General features: G+C 43.8%; 2 protein-coding genes across 2 annotated transcripts in view; both read right to left on the reverse strand.

Annotated features, from left to right (window-relative positions):
* Positions 1–927, reverse strand: part of LOC123510287 (organic cation transporter protein-like) — a 20,862-nt gene extending 19,935 nt beyond the window's left edge. Inside the window, exon 1 of the transcript XR_006676453.1 lies at positions 811–927. The gene's annotated coding sequence lies outside the window, so the exon portion shown is untranslated. The remainder of the gene's footprint in view (positions 1–810) is intronic.
* An 11,973-nt stretch (positions 928–12,900) lies between these two features.
* LOC123510117 (organic cation transporter protein-like) overlaps positions 12,901–17,500 on the reverse strand; it is a 6,161-nt gene continuing 1,561 nt past the window's right edge. Inside the window, exons 3-9 of the mRNA XM_045264934.1 lie at positions 17,200–17,368; positions 16,732–16,870; positions 16,551–16,636; positions 15,521–15,780; positions 15,109–15,293; positions 13,628–13,782; positions 12,901–13,200 (exon numbers count right to left, since the gene is read on the reverse strand). Of these exons, the coding sequence (XP_045120869.1) occupies positions 13,182–13,200; positions 13,628–13,782; positions 15,109–15,293; positions 15,521–15,780; positions 16,551–16,636; positions 16,732–16,870; positions 17,200–17,357 (1,002 nt within the window). The 5' untranslated portion in view covers positions 17,358–17,368 and the 3' untranslated portion in view covers positions 12,901–13,181. The remainder of the gene's footprint in view (positions 13,201–13,627; positions 13,783–15,108; positions 15,294–15,520; positions 15,781–16,550; positions 16,637–16,731; positions 16,871–17,199; positions 17,369–17,500) is intronic.

Raw genomic sequence — 17,500 nt, forward strand, 5'->3', positions numbered from 1 at the left:
ACACCACAAAACAACACTAGACACCACAGGACACGACAAAACACCACAGAACACCACAGGACACCACAAAACACCACACAACACTCCAGAACACCACAGAACACCACAGGACACCACAGGACACCACAAAACACCACAGAACACCACTAGACACCACAGGACATCACAGAACACCACAAAACACCACACAACACTACAGAACACCACAGAACACTACAAAACAACACTAGACACCACAGAACACCACAGAACACCACAAAAAACACTAGACACCACAGAACACCACAAAACAACACTAGACACCACAGAACACCACAAAAAACACTAGACACCACAGAACACCACAAAACAACACTAGACACCACAGAACACCACAAAACAACACTAGACACCACAGAACACCACAAAACACCACACAACACTACAGAACACCACAGAACACTACAAAACAACACTAGACACTACAGAACACGACAAAACACCACAGAACACTCCAGAACACCACAGAACACCACAGGACACCACAAAACACCATAGAATACCACAGAACACCACTAGACACCACAAAACACCACAGAACACCACAGAACACCACAGAACACCACAGGACACCACAAAACACCACACAACACTACAGAACACCACAGAACACCACAGAACACCACAGGACACTCCATAGCACCACAGAACACCACAGAACACCACAGAACACCACAGGACGTCACAAAACACCACAGAACACCACAGAACACCACAGAACACTCCAGAACACCACATAACACCACAGAACACCACAAAACACACACTTACTAAAGCTCATAGTGATCACGTGCAGAACAGACCACCTGCCGTTCCCCAGATGGTTAAGCAGATTGTCCATGCGGCTCAACATGCTGCCCAGCTGGTGGTGGTGGTGGTGGTGGTACTGCAAGGAAGGTAAAGGAAGGTCAATGTGGTTAAGATGCTTTAAAATGTTGGTTTATTGCTTTTAGATACAGATAGACAGACAGATACACACACACACACACACACACACACACACATGATTGCTACATTCGGCCCTCGATGTAATGGGTGTGTGTGTGTGTGTGTGTGTGTGTGTGTGTGTATTTCCTGAGAAACGAGGGCTGACTGAGATGTGCCCCGGGTTATCATGGTGACTTAGCAGTGTTTGTACAATGTTACGCTTAAGTCAGCCTCCCTGCCTCCCTGCCTGCCTTCCTTCAAGCTCAGAATATTTTTATCCTTAGTAATTTTGATGTACTTAATATTTTTTCTAATTTAATTTCATTGGATGTTATATGTTTGCATTTATTTTTAAGCATAGGCGCAGGACCAGACGTAACGCCCTTATGCTTAGCGCGACACATGATCGACAATATCTATTCTCATACGAGGCCAATAATATCCACGACGGACGGCAGCCAGGTTTTTTTTTCTCTTTTTATTTATACCATGTGGGCTTTCCACGGGAATTTATGGGCTAAAGGGGATACTTTTTAGGGTACCTCCTATCTCAAAGCCCACCCGCTAGGAAACCGTTGCCCTGAGTGAGGAAGCCCAACCTGCACTCAGACTGTGGACAGGATTCGAACCCGTGCGCTTGGAGACCCCTCTGATCCCAAAGCACGCATGGTTCCACTGTACCACGGGTTGGATGTCCAGCTGTAGGGTGATCGTCCATAAGTTGTAGAATGACTGGAACAAAAACTCCTGGAATAACCAAAAGATCTTTGCCTCCATCTTCTTTTGGGCCTCGCCTACATAAGACATTAGATGGTGATAAAAAGAATTGTGAGAAGGGTACATGTAAGGGGGCAAAGTGGAAAGATCACCAGATTCCAGAGCATAGATTACTTTCCCCCATGTCTCATGCTTACGCTGTTCCACGCCGAGTTCCTGGAGAGAAAAATTATGTACTGGGGATGCTTGAGAGACTGCAGTCACTAGGACATTCCGTGATAGAGCGTCAACTACGACATTCGCACGGCCTGGAAAGTACTTGAACTGAGAGAGTATTCTTGCAATGTAAGATACCAGCGTGCACGCAAGCCTGCCACTGAGATTACGTCCCTTGAAAAGATTTGTGACAGCGACGTGATCTGTGAAAACTGTGATTGGGTACCCAAGTATTAGATCTCGGAAATGAGTAAGAGCCCAGATGACAGCTAAAGCTTCCTGATGCGTGACTGAATTATGGTTTGGAAGGACTTGCATATCAAGGAGCTTCATATCTGACAATCCCAGAAGTCAGTCAGCTGGAAGATGGAAGTTAGAGGTGACTTAGAATTTCAAGTGATGAATGGGTAGGCCTCTTTTTATGCGTATGGGTAAAGTAACCATTCCTGAAATACTCAAAGCTGAGCCAGTCACCCCACGTAGGTTTAAATCACTCTGGCGTACCGGCCACCGCCCACCGCGAAAGATTCGTTTGATAGCTCTAAACGAGTCCTCCGAGAGGACATTCACAGTGGCGCCAGTGTCCACGGCCAAGGAGAGTCCGCACGACCCTATTTTAGTAGGTAGAGTCATGATAGTGAACTGAGCACAGGCAGCGACAATACTATCGTATGTGGCTAATTCTTTCGTGCCTGTGAACGCAGATTGATCGTTTTTTTGTCGAGGGGCGCGCGGCTTCCCCCGCCGGCTGACGGCCAGCAACACGTCGCGCATCTGTTTCCGTCCGCATCTGTGCAATCTGTCGGCAACGATCTGATGAGTGACGCCCATAACCATGGACAAGGCAAAAGTAGGGTGTTGGTGACGAGGAAGTGCTCATCTGGCCACTGTTACGGCCCGCCCGTAACATGCATTACTACCATCACCTCCTCCGCTTGTTACCTCGTTCGCCACCTCTCCGCCTCCCCTTCCACGCCACCGTCTCGTGAACCTTCCACGTCACCGTTTCATGAAGCCCGGCTACTGTCCCGAAGTTGGATTCACGCGGCCCTTTCGACTCAACCGAAAGTGTTGAGCCAGCTCTTGGTTTTCTGGATTGGGAGTTGAGATCCAAGCCTCAACCAGTGAACACAACGCCTCTTGGTTCTGCCGTGGGATCAACCATCACCCAGCATTTCACCACTGCGACACCGCATAAGTATCACTTCCCCTCGTCCGTGTTTTCCACATTGCCTCTATATAGGATTAGGATTATTGTTAGGTATTAAGTTGGGTTCTTTATTGTTGTATTTATTACTGTGTTATATGTATATGTGTATGTCATTTTCCTGTGTTTCATGTTATATATCTGTGTTTCATGTTTCTTGTTATATATGTGTCAATTTCATTATGGGTTATTAAAGTAGCTTTTAAAGTGACCCCCCTTTTACATTTCCTCACCAGTTGAACCTGCAGTGTTTTTTTTATTGTTATTGTTCACCGGCTCTCCGATGCCAATCTTACCAGTTTAACCGGTGAACGTAACAATTGGCGACCGTGACAGGACCATTATAACCCATGTTCAGTGTTCCATTTTTCCAGTGACTTTTTTCTGTGATTGCTTGTGTTTCTGTGGTGTTGTGACTCTGATGTGTTTTTTTCTGTGACTTACTCTGCGTGTGGTTTAAATTTACCTTTGTGCGTTCAAGTGGCTCCTTTTGGGTTAAACGTGCTTCGTGACTTTCATTGGTATCGCATAGCAGTGGTAGAGCAGGAAACCAGGTAGAAAGGCGTGTTCACCGATAGCACTTATCTCTAGTTTTTGCACATAGGCAGGTGTGTAATAAGTGTTATCCAAGTGTTGGGATCATCATATGTTCATGCGAACCCTCAATGCCCTCACTTCGCGGATCATTTTTCTCGCTAGTTAGAATCGGCCATTTTAACTAGTCTCTCAGACTAATCCGCCTCCTTATCAATAACAAGTCTCAGTACAATTCGCTCCTCACTCTCAAGTCTCGTAACTAGAGTAATCCGGATCCCTCTTAATGCCGTAACTCTCTAGTTTACCCCTCATTAGTGATTGTACTCATAAGTGTTTACTTAAGTATAATCTAGGTAATTTCAAGGTTGCCTTTATTATCACTCTGCCAAGTTCCTCACTTAAGTAATTTGCTTATCATTTTTTTGTTGTGGTTTAACATCGATTTAATATGGCTTCCGCTCAGTTTAACGTTGAAGATTTTTGTGCCGACCCTTCTCTGGAACAACTTAAATATGCTAATATAAAGAAGGACCAATGGAAAGCCATCGCTAAACATTTTGATGTTCCCATCACGTCTCAGATGACTAAAGAGGTCATTAAGAATGTAGTTGTTGAACATCTAGTGCAAGAAGGTCAGTTGCTAGGAAATGCCATAGAAGAGTTAACTCCCATGTCAGCCTCTACGAGGACTATAATACACAGTCCCCAGGAAGAACAGGATAAGAGTAGGATAAGTCAATGGGAACTTGAGAAGCTTAAACTAGAATACCGGATGCATGAAAAACAAATGCAACTACAGGCAGAAAAAGAAGCGAAAGAAATGCAACTACAGGCAGAAAGAGAAGATAAAGAGAGAGAATTACGGGAAAGACAAATGCAACTACAGGAAAAACAAATGCAACTACAGGCAGAAAAAGAAGATAAAGATAAAGAGAGAGAATTTCAGTTACAACTTAGAAGGCAGGAGAAAGAGTTAGAAATTCAGGAGTTAGCCCTACGAAATGACGCTAAGTTTAGAGGGGAAGAAATAGATATAAAGAAACAGTTAGCAAGCTTTAATCCTGCTACAGCTGCTCCGCTAGTTCCCCCTTTTGATGAATCTGATGTTGACGGGTCATTTCGCGCTTTTGAGAGCATTGCTCATAGGAATAAATGGCCCAAGGATCAGTGGGTGTCTCTCCTTGTCCCTAAGCTAGTAGGAAAAGCTTATAGGGTATACAACGGCCTTAGTGATGAGGTAGAATATGAAGAGATCAAAGGTAACATTCTAGACGCCTACTCTATCACTTCTGATGGATACCGACAACAGTTCCGAAAGTATGTGAAACCAGAGTCTCACACCTATGTTGAATTCGCTAGTGAGAAACTAAGACAATTTAAGAAATGGTTAGTCGCCCTTAACATTACCACCTTTTCGGAGTTGCTCAATCTAATGGTCCTGGAAGAATGGAAGAACAAGTTACCATTTAATATTCTGAGGCATGTGGAAGAACGGGGGAGAGAGTGAGCTTATGTCTGCCGCTAAAGTGGCTGATGCGTTTGCTTTGTTGATGGGATCCCTGGGTAGTAGAGGTCGTGGTTCACTGTCTAATGTTAGGTCCTCCTTTGGGGAAGGTTTTGGGAGCGCGGGTGGTAAGCCAACCGGATTCTCGCCAAATGCATATAATTCCCCCCTGGTGTACATACTGTAAGAAGCCAGGTCACACGATCCAGAAATGTAGACACCCAAATTGCAAGGGTTCTCAACGTCAATTTTCTTTTGTGTCCCTAGACCTAACACATTTGAGAACAAGAAACCAGTGGCCCTAGCTAACCCTCTCAACTCTCCTCTAGAACTTTATGACTCATACATGTATCAAGGTAAAGTGTCCTTGACTGATGGTAAAGACAAGGCAATAAATATCAAGGTTCTGCGTGATACAGGTGCTGCCCAATCCATCTTAAGGGAAGATGTCATCCCTAACATCAAACAGGTTTTCACTGGGAGAAGGTGATCCTTACAGGTCTCGAATCACAGCTCTCCTATCCTTTGGCTAATATTAGCTTACAGTGCCCGTTCATTTCAGGAGAGGTTGAGGTAGCCATTAAACCTGGTGAACTGCCAGTACCGGGGGTACATCTTGTACTGGGTAATGATCTTGCGGGTAACTTGGCTGTTCCAAACTTAATTGTTCTTGATTCTCCCTTAACAGAAAGTCCCACTAAGACCCTGGACGAAACATCCCCTCACTTCTTCCCAGTGTGTGCAGTCACCAGGTCTCAGTCCAAGTCCTTTCATCACCTCCTCCACCAATGATTGCCTCTACTGACAACTTGTATAATGACATCATTTCAAAGGAGAATTTGATTAATGCTCAGGAACAGGATCTCACTTTGGCTAAGATCAGGCATGTTGCCAGTGAGACAAAGGATATGTCTAAATTGCCTTGTTTTTATTATCAGGAAGGAGTCCTGATGCGTGCTTACAGACCTCCTGAACTGAAACAACTAGACACCTGGTCAGAAACACATCAAGTTGTCATCCCTTGTCTGTAAGACCAGCCATTATAGAACTAGCTCATGATGGATTGTCAGGTCATCTAGGCATCCAAAAAACCTACAAGAAGGCTCTTCAGCATTTTTTTTGGCCAGGAATGAAAAAGGATGTGTCACACTATGTAAAAACATGTCACATATGTCAAGTTGTGGGTAAGCCTAACGAACGCCTTGTGCCAGCTCCTCTGACGCCTATTCCAGTTCAGACGGAGCCCTTCGAAAAGATCATACTAGACTGCGTAGGGCCCTTACCCAAAACCAAACGAGGGAATCAGTATTTGTTAACCCTCATGGATCCCACTACCAGGTACCCTGAAGCATTCCCTCTTAAGAACATCACATCAAAGACCATTGTAAAACATCTGATACATTTTTTCACCTCGGTAGGAATTCCAAAACAAATTCAGTCTGACAAGGGTAGCAATTTCACTAGCCATTTTTTCCAACAGATAGTGAATGAGCTAAACATCGACCATGTTACCTCCTCGGCTTACCACCCCCAATCTCAAGGCTGTCTGGAGCGGTTTCACCAAACATTAAAATCCATGCTGAAGAAGTATTGCTTGGAGCATCAAGGAGACTGGGATGAAAGTATTTCTTTCCTTCTCTTCGCTTTAAGAGAATCTCCTCAAGATTCTTTAGGTTACTCCCCTTTTGAATTACTCTATGGTAGACAGATCAGGGGGCCTCTCAAAATATTAAAGGATCAATGGTTTACTCAAAATACTCCTTCAAGCCCCAGTGTGTCTGACTACATCAGTAACCTTAAGAATAAAATCAGTGAAGTCAGATCTTTTGCTAAATCAAACTTTCTCAAACTAAAATGCAACAGAATTCTCTTCCCAAATCTGTCATGAGAAGTTTCAAACCAGGAGACAAGGTTTTACTTTTTCTCCCCACTCCAGGCAATGCTCTTCACAGTAAGTTCATGGGACCTTATGTTGTGGCTCAAAAACTAAGTCCATTAAATTATGTGGTCCACACTCCTGACCGTCGTAAGGATTCCCAACTTGTTCATATTAATCTAATGAAACCTTACCACTCCAGAGAACCAGAGGACGACTTGTCTCGCGCTGTACCTGTATGTCTGATAGGAAAGGAGTCTGGTCCTGTGCCCCCCGAGGAAGAGTCCGACATCGAATTCCTCTTCTCGTCACCTAAAGGACGCCCTCAAACAGCCAAATCATGTCCAACCTGGATGAGGTGTTTGTTTCCTTAACACCTTCACAACAGTCTGATCTTAAAAAGTTATTGCTAGACTTTTCTGAAATCACAGGTGACCTTCCAGGAGTTTGTAATACTATCCAACATGACATAAGATTAACATCTACCGACATCAAGCCTATAAGACAACCAGCCTATCGCATTTCACCCATTAAAAGAGACTTGATGAAAAAGAGGTAGACTATCTGCTCTGTCATCACCTTGCAGAACCTAGTATATCTCCTTGGGCTTCTCCCTGCCTGTTAACATCTAAGCCAGATGGTAGTAGTCGATTTTGCACCGACTACCGGAAATTAAATAAAGTGACGGTGCCAGACTCCTACCCATTGCCCTTGATAGAGGACCTTATAGATAGTATAGGAGTAGCCAAATTTGTAACCACTATAGACTTGCTTAAAGGTTACTACCAGATTCCCCTCTCGGACGAGGCCCAAATAATATCCGCCTTCATCACTCCTTCGGACTATACCAATACACAGTGATGCCCTTTGGATTGTCTAATGCTCCTGCCACCTTCCAGAGGGCTATAAATTACATAACTCAAGACTTGGAGGGAACATCCGCGTATCTGGACGACCTGGTGGTGACTGCAGACGACTGGGCAACACATCTGACCCGTCTTCGGAGGCTGATGGGTCGGTTGCAGGAAGCCGGGCTTACCATCAACCTGGCCAAGTCCACCTTCGGGAGGTCTACGGTGGTCTACCTGGGACATGTGGTGGGGAACGGCAAGGTTCACCCCAAGAGAGCTAACGTTGAGGCCATCCTTGGCTTCCTGTTCCTACCACCAGGAAAGCTCTCATGAGGTTCTTGGGGATGGCTGGGTTTACAGACGCTTCTGTAAAAACTTCTCCACCCTGGCCGCCCCCTTGACGGACCTTCTCAGCACTTCCGTCCCCTTCCACTGGACCCCGGCCTGTGACCAAGCCTTCAAACACCTCAAGGCGTTTCTCTCCTCGGAACCAGTGGTCTGGACGCCGGATCACTCCCGACCCTTCCATTTACAAGTTGACGCGAGTGGAGTTGGAGTGGGTGCTGTCCTACTACAACCGGACCCCACAAGCGGCATCCTCCATCCCATCGCTTACCACTCTGCAAAACTGAAACACCATCAACTCAACTACTCCACCATCGAAAAGGAGGCTCTGGCACTCGTGCTGGCGCTCCAACGTTTTGAGTGCTATCTTCATCCTGGTCCGCACATCACCAAGGTCTTCACGGACCACAATCCTCTGGCCTTCCTGTACGCCATGAGGAACCGAAACCAACGCATTCTTAGGTGGGCCTTGTTAACTCAACCTTTCAACCTGGAAGTCCATCATATCAAGGGGGTGGACAACATCATCGCCGACGCCTTATCAAGATCTCCCGTCTCACCTCCTTCATGAGCCCATTACGGAGGTCTTAGGGGGGAGGAAATGTTACGGCCCGCCCGTAACATGCATTACTACCATCACCTCCTCCGCTTGTTACCTCGTTCGCCACCTCTCCGCCTCCCCCACGTTCCACGCCACCGTCTCGTGAACCTTCCACGTCACCGTTTCATGAAGCCCGCTACTGTCCCGAAGTTGGATTCACGCGGCCCTTTCGACTCAACCGAAAGTGTTGAGCCAGCTCTTGGTTTTCTGGATTGGGAGTTGAGATCCAAGCCTCAACCAGTGAACACAACGCCTCTTGGTTCTGCCGTGGGATCAACCATCACCCAGCATTTCACCACTGCGACACCGCATAAGTATCACTTCCCTCGTCCGTGTTTTCCACATTGCCTCTATATAGGATTAGGATTATCGTTAGGTATTAAGTTGGGTTCTTTATTGTTGTATTTATTACTGTGTTATATGTATATGTGTATGTCATTTTCCTGTGTTTCATGTTATATATCTGTGTTTCATGTTTCTTGTTATATATGTGTCAATTTCATTATGGGTTATTAAAGTAGCTTTTAAAGTGACCCCTTTACATTTCCTCACCAGTTGAACCTGCAGTGTTTTTTTTATTGTTATTGTTCACCGGCTCTCCGATGCCAATCTTACCAGTTTAACCGGTGAACGTAACATTCTGTAGACCCTGCTTCAAGTTCTGAAATTATGCAGAAATCTGAGAAGTGTTCCACGACTGAATTATATGTGATCAATTCCGTAGCCGTGATACGGAAATATCTGAAAAGTCTGTGCGACACAGTGAGTGCTTTTAGTTGTGTTGTAGTATTATACTTCTCTGTAGCGATGATTGAGAAGTGATGACAGTAGAAGTCTTATACCACTCTGGATGTCCAGCTGAGTGATGAGATGCGATGAGGAGGGGTAATCGATGCTGTAATACGAGTACCATTCAGGTCACCCAGTTGTTTGTAGCTCGCTCAGAACACTGGGAGTGTTTTCCTGAATTTATAACGTGTAATATTTCCCGGGTCAACCCCTCGGAAGAAAACTACACATCACTTCAGAAATTCATGTCAGGAGCGAAAGTCTGAGTCACCCCCCTCCCCAACTGAGCAGAGCTAGGCGGTAGTGGGAGAGATTGTTTTGGTAGCATCTGTTGACTTAACCGATAGGTCAGCCGCTGAACTGAGTTGCTAGTGTGTCGAGAGATCGCGTTATGGGATATAACAGCCGCTACACACTCACGCCTTCACTGCACTAAGTCTGTTATTCACTGGTTTACTTATTCGTGGCACCGCAAGCTACCAGTGTTGTGGTCAATGTTATGTTACCACGAAGAGGGCACAAGAGTATCAGTGGCGTTTGTTCAGGAACTCTCTCACACTGTCTTCTCAGGGGAGTTAACGAAAACACAGCTTGGGTTTTCCTTATATTAACAATACAGTTATTTACACTACACTCTGATAGTCTCGTACACACACATACACACACACACACAGTCCACAGCTCCCTGGCAAGCGCCCGGGGGAGCAAAAGGGGCAAACTCGTGTGTTCGTCAGACTCCAAGTAACGCAGCTCGTCTTGTCAATCTTTCGTCAGAAAAACCTCACTGACACCGGTGACTGACTCATATATTAAAAAACAGTTACAAATGTATTGGTTACAATAGTTAAAGTATTACTGAATTATAAATGAAAGAAATAAAATATTTGATAGTACTAAATGTATGTCTATGCTGTTATGATTACATATATATAATCCAGCAACCAGAGGTTCTCACACTGAGCCTGTGGGAATGTATACTGACTTAGCATAAGAAATGCTTGCATATAGAAATGAAAAGATGTTCTCGCTAAGATCAGCCTCGCTTCTCACGGCTGTGTGTACAAACAAGGAAAAAACTAATTATATACAATTCATACCCTAACAATTTTGACGTTTTAAAAAAAAGTCACAACGGACAAATCTACCCAGTGGCTGATAGAATGTTCCTCGCTGGGTATTTGTCCGTCGAGATTACGTGGTCCGATAAATCCGAAATCCATTAAATAGGGATCCATTAAATTGAGGGCCAAGTGTACTGAAATGTAATGTCTCCTGAACAACTGGTAAGGAAAGGACACGAACTCACTATAAAACACAAAATCAAACCTATCGAACACACACACACACACACACACACACACACACACACACACACACACACACACACACACAATACAGCACAACACAACACAGCACAGCACAGCATAGCACAGATCTCACTATTTGGAAGTCCTTCTGAACAGTGAGCGGCTGAGCGGTGGCGAACGATCGTCATCCATCACAAGTGTTTATAAATCCCTGCGTGTCTTTAAGGTTTCCAAATATACATACAACACTGCTAAACACTCCAATACGCTACAGAATGCAACAAACACACTAACACATTAACCACAGCCCAGAAGCAACAAGGCAGCGTGCAGTGTGGATAAGTCTGAGGTCCATTAGTGAAGTTATGAAGTAGTGAAGGATGGAAGGAGTGAATTTCACAGCTTGTTCCCTTATTCACTCTTTCGGGTAACCACTCTTGTCATTGTCACAGCCCCCCGCCCTCCCCTCCCCGCCCCATCGCACCGCTGATCAACTGATATTTGTTCATGTTAAAAGTAAATATATGCAGAGAGATCTATACACACACACACACACACACACACACACACACACACACACACACACATCTCTTTCTCTGGTAAACTCTGGAACTCCCTACTTGATTTTGTTTTCTCATTTACCTCTAAGCTAAGATGTAGTAAGAGGGAGGTTTTATATATTAAAGGCAAGTGTGCGAGTATTCTAATTGGGAGTAATTAAACGAGAGTAAAGGTGGAAGGTGTTAAGATAGCCCTAAAGAAATAAGATACGAGGAGATTTGGCAATATAATTAGAAAACGAGGAACCGATTAAAAAAATCTACAAAAAACAAGTTGGGAGAGAAATATTGATAGGAAGAGAAAGAGAGATGGAGAGATGGAGAGTGCGTTACAACTATAAAGGATAAGATACGTATTTAGAAACGCTTTGCACGACTATTTTCCAAGGCCACAGAGATGACTAGTGGAGATTTCAAGTTAATAAAGTAAAAATCTTGTCACTCTTTCTCTAAAACCATAAAAACATCTTAAAAAACTCTCTGTTCTTTCCCTACGACTATTTTCTAAGGCCACAAAGATGACTAGCGGAGATTTCAAGAGTGCTTCCCCAGTTAATAAAGTAGAAATTTTGTCACTCTTTCTCTAAAACCACAAAAAACCACCTTAAAAAATATTCGTGTTAATTTAGATAAAGCCTTTGAAAGAGTGGGAGATGAAGCAGAGAAGTGTTTGAGAATACGAGGCTGAGAATCAATGAGGAAAAAAAAGAAAAAGAGACAGGTGGAGGAAATTAAGGCAAGACACTACTCTCTCCCTCTCTCACTCATAAAAGACACGAGAGAGAGAGAGAGAGAGAGAGAGAGAGAGAGAGAGAGAGAGAGAGAGAGAGAGAGAGAGAGAGAGAGAGAGAGAGAGAACCAACAAATTCACGAACAATTGTCAGAAAGGTTGTAGCTATTCAACGGTTAAAATTTTGTCCACCAGTGAAAGAATGAAACAAGAAAATTCAATAAAAAGGTTTGCTGTGTAAAGGAAAACAAGAAAATGGTGTAAATGAAATAAAAAAAAAAAGGTTTATATTTAATCTATTTTTTTTTCTTACAAACAAGTTCTCACATCTCTTATAAAATTGTAGCTGAAAGATGTACACTTTAAAATCTACTATGTACAGTACAGGAGCACGTGGAAGGGGAGGGAAGGCAGCAGCAGTAGCAGAAGCAGAAGAAGAAGAAGAAGAAGAAGAAGAAGGAGTATTAGAAGAATAAGAATAATAAGAAGAATACTAATATAATAATAAGAAGAAGAGGAAGAAAAAGAAAAAGAAAAGAAAGAGGCAGAAGAAGAAGAAGGAAAAGAAGAAGAAGAAGGAGAAGAAGAAGAAGAAAAAGAAGAAGAAGAAGAAGAAGAAGAAGAAAAAGAGAAAGAAGAACCAGAAGCAGAAGAAAAAAGAAGAGGAAGAAGAAAAAAAAAAAAAGAAAAAGAAGAAAGAAAGAAAGCAGAGAAACACAAACAGAAACAGCAAATACAACAACAACAACAACAACAACAACAACAACAACAGTACCAACAAATGACAAGAAAAAGAGAAAAAAAGAATCAAGAGATAATAAATTTGACTTCCAACACATATACACACACACACACACACACACACACACACACACACACACACACACACACACACACACACACCTGCCTCCCCCAAACCAGTCTTCTCCACACAGAGCCTGCATGGACGACGAGAAGAGTGACTTGCCAATGTCTTCAGGAAACTTGAGTAACGCTGGGAGAGAGAAAGAAAACGGGCAGTGAGTACGGATGGACAGAGAGAAAACGCGATGTCAGAGGGAGAAATAATGGGGATATAAGCGTGACTGAGTAAATAGATGAATAGTGAGTCCATTTGTTTATAATGAGTAGGTGGATGAATAGGTCAATGATCGATAAATGGTGGTGACATTGAAATTAGGAGGAGGAGGAGGAGGAGGAGGAGGAGAAGGAGGAAGAAGAGGAGGAGGAGGAGGAGGAGGAGGAGGAAGAAGAGGAGGAGGAGAGAAAGATGAGATAGAAATAGTCGACGGATTGAAAATTATGGCGGAGAATAATATATACTATTAACACACGGAGAGAGAGAAAAGTATCACGCACGTACACACACACACACACACACTCACTCTCTCTCTCTCTCTCTCTCTCTCTCTCTCTCTCACCTCAGTTTATCCTGCTGGCAGCTCTTCTCCTCCAGCTGCGCCACCGTGTCAGGCAGTTTTTGTCCTTTTGTCTCTGGCAGCAAGAAAGTGACCGCCCCTGACAGCAGTGCGCCCGCTCCGAACACTACGAAGGGCGCCCACCGATACACAGACCCCTGGAGACACAATACAACCACAATGACCATTTGATAACATTAATATCAACATCAATATCAACAACAGTAGTGATAGCAACAGTATCGACAACAGTAATGCAAACAATAATGCAAACAATAATAACGAGATCAGAGGTAGTGATCGCAACAGTAGAAGTGATAGCAGTAGCAGTAGTAGTAGTAGTAGTATCAGTAGCAGTAGCAGTAGTAGTAGTAGTATCAGTAGCAGTAGTAGCAGTAGTAAGAGTAATAGTAGTGGTAGTAATAGACACGATATAAATACAATTAAACAGACTAAAACAGACCAAAACACTTCTTAATCCCTTCAGTAGCTTGACGTGTTTCCATATTCATTCTGGTGACTATTTGGTGATTTGGTACAGCTTCAGAAACTCATGTGGGGGCTGACATAGTAAAGACTCTGGACCATTAACCCCTTCCTGGCGGTAGGGCAGATGTACTACCAAATAAAAGACAGTATATAGACTCTACCGACTTTCATCCATACGTCAATATCTAGTTTCCCAGCAGTTGGGTACTGATTGACATCTTTATATAGACTCTGCCACAAAACTGAACAAACATTTGAATCTATATAAAGATTGAACAAGTGACATCTACGTATATATAGACTCTGCCGCAAAACTGAACAAACAATTTAATCTCTATGTAAGAGTTGTTTGTGTTTGATTGGTGATAATGCGTGTCAATACATCTGTATGAAGGTTTGGAGTGACTTACATCCAGGACTTGTGACCTGGATGTAATTTACTTCCATTTCTCTTCTTGTTTTTCACACACGTACTTGTTTTGTACCTATTCATTAGGCAACGTTGCTGGCGTGTGGTACAGTTCCTTCTCCTTGACATGATAGGCTAATAATAAAAGAGAGTAGAAAAATAAAAAAAAATTTCCAGTATTAGCTTATGTGTGCAGCACATCCACCATCAACATCACAGGTGGTGACCGGCCTTGACAGGCCATGGTGACCAGTGTTTGGGTATTTGCGATGCCAAATAATGATTTATTTTATGAATTTTGTTACTTGTGAGGAATAGTCCACATATTGACCATGCTACAACTCAGTGCAGTAAATTAAAAACAAACGCCTCTATATAGACGATCCGACAAAAAAATCTCGTTTTTGAAGCGTATATATAGATCCTCCGCCGAGAAGGGGTTAATCTTCTGACCTCCTTAGACCCTTCCTAATGTCAATAAAATGGTCTAATCGTACACAAAACTCAAGGTAAAAATGTGTCTCAGTACTGAAGGGGTTAAAGACAACATTTACCACAAACCAAGGGGCAAGACAAGCCCACTCACCACCAGGTCTGTGATGAAGGGGGACACCATGCTGCCTATTCTGGACATCATGAAGGCAGCGCTGACTCCTCGGCTGCGCACCTCCGTCGGGAAGAGCTCACTGGAGAAGAAGATGATAGTTTGGAAGCCCGCCGTGATGCACACCTTGCCCATCATCGCCAGCGCCACCCCCGCCACGCTGTACCCTGAAGGAGGCGCAGAATGGTGAGAAAAAAGAAAAGAAATTAGGAAATAGAAAAAAAAATGTGGTGAAGTGGTGTTGATAGAAATGAATGATGAAAATGATGGAAATATGATGTAGTGCAGAATTTAAAGGATTGAGAAGTGAAGAGTTAGAAATACAAATGGAATAAGCTACTACTTCTACCACTACCACCACTACCACCACCACCACCACCACCAGCACACCCACCAGCAGGAATAACAGCAAGAGCGAAGAGAACAAGGGCGCTGAGAAGGAAGCACGTGGCGAGAGTATATTTCCTGCCGAAGCGCTGAACGACAGGTATAGTGAAGGTATAAGCGGGCACTTCCATCAGGCCGGACAGGGTCATAAACACGTAGGGGTTGTCACTGATGGTGCCGCCGCTCAGAGACAGACCGAAGTACACCATTGAAGCCATAGTGTAGCCCAGGAACACGCAGACGGTGATCATTCTTAGCCGCGGGGTCCTGAAAGATGGAGAGGAGTGGTTATAAGGTGGAGGTGGAAGGATGGGTGGAAGGTGGAGGTGGAAAGATGGGGTGTAAAGTGAAGGGGTGGCTGTAGGTGGAGGTGGAAGGATGGGGTGTAAAGTGACAGGGTGGCTGCAAGATGGAATAATATCTGAAAGGTGGAGGTGGATGGATGTCTTAAAATGGCCTATAAACATACCAAACTGTCTTAAAATACCCTAAAAACATGTCAGTGTCTTAAAATGCATTGAAAACACGCTAAACTGTCTTAAAATGGCCTAAAAACATGTCAGTGTCTTAGAAATGCCCTCAAAACGCGCTAAACTGTCTTGAAATGCACTAAAATTTTGTCAGTGTCTTAAAAATGCCCTAAAAACGCGCTAAACTGTCTTAAAATGCCCTAAAACATATCAGTGTCTTAAAATACCCTAAAAACACGCTTAAAATGCCTAAAACATGTCAAAGTGTCTTAAAATACCCTAAAAACACGCTAAACTGTCTTAAAATGCCCGAAAATCAAAAGTCTCCATATTCACTTTGATTAATATTTGGTGATTTTACATAGCTTCAAAAACTTACGTGGAGGATTAAAACAGTGAAGACTCAGGCCATTCATTGATCTGACCTGCATAGACCCTTCCTGATGTCAATAAAATGGTCTAATCACACCCAAAACTCCCAAGGTAAAAATGCGCCTCAGTAGTGAAGGGGTTAAAGGTGTTTGAGCATTCCTACCTGACATTGACGTAGCGTGATGGGATTCTCACCTGAACAGAATGACAATCTCGTCTTTGATGGCCGACAGGAGGCGCTGCAGAGAGAAGGGCTGGGTCTCTATCTTGTCCACCTCAGGCTGTTAAAGAAAGTTTTTGTCAATCTCCCCCTTTCTCTCTCTCTCTCTCTCTCTCTCTCTCTCTCTCTCTCTCTCTCTCTCTCTCTCTCTCTCACCTGCTCCTCCACCAGCGCCTTCATCTCAGCCTCTGGGGGAAGGTCCACGCCGTGCCAGCGGGACACCTTGGTCAGCACCTGCAGGGCTTCTCGCCACCGCCCGTTCACGATCAACCACCGCGGGGACTCGTCTATCAACCTGCGGAACGCCGGGACTGCCACTACTGCCACTACTATTATTACTGCTACTACTGCTACTACTACTACTACTACTACTACTACTACTAATAATAATAATAATAATGATAATAATACTGCTACTACTTCTACTACTACTGCTGCTGCTGTTACTACTACTGCTACTTCTTCTACTGCTATTACTATTATTACTTCTGCTGCTACTACTACTACTACCACTATTACTACTACTACTATTATTACCACCACCACTACTACTACTACTACTACTACTACTACAACAACTAAAACAACAACAACAACAACTACTGCTACACCCAGATGACGTACCACAAGCCAGGAATGATGAGAAAGCCAGGCAGGGTGACCACGGTTTGCAGAAGTCTCCAATCTCTTATTAAGAAGCCAAACCCTCCGTACACCATCATTGCCAAGGCCCACGAGATGTAGATGACGTACCCCACTGCAGGACGCACCTTAGGCTCCATCACCTCCACCACTGCCAAACCAACGGGGAGGGACAGGCGCGGGGAAGTAAGAATTAGGCAACGCAGAAGAGGTGTTAAATTAAAGCTCTTATTCTTAAACGCCTCTCTCCACTATTTCAAAAGGCTTTAAGTTTACATGAGTT

The sequence above is a fragment of the Portunus trituberculatus genome, chromosome 28 (assembly GCF_017591435.1).
Source record: "Portunus trituberculatus isolate SZX2019 chromosome 28, ASM1759143v1, whole genome shotgun sequence".
NCBI classification, from domain to species: Eukaryota; Metazoa; Arthropoda; class Malacostraca; order Decapoda; family Portunidae; genus Portunus; species Portunus trituberculatus.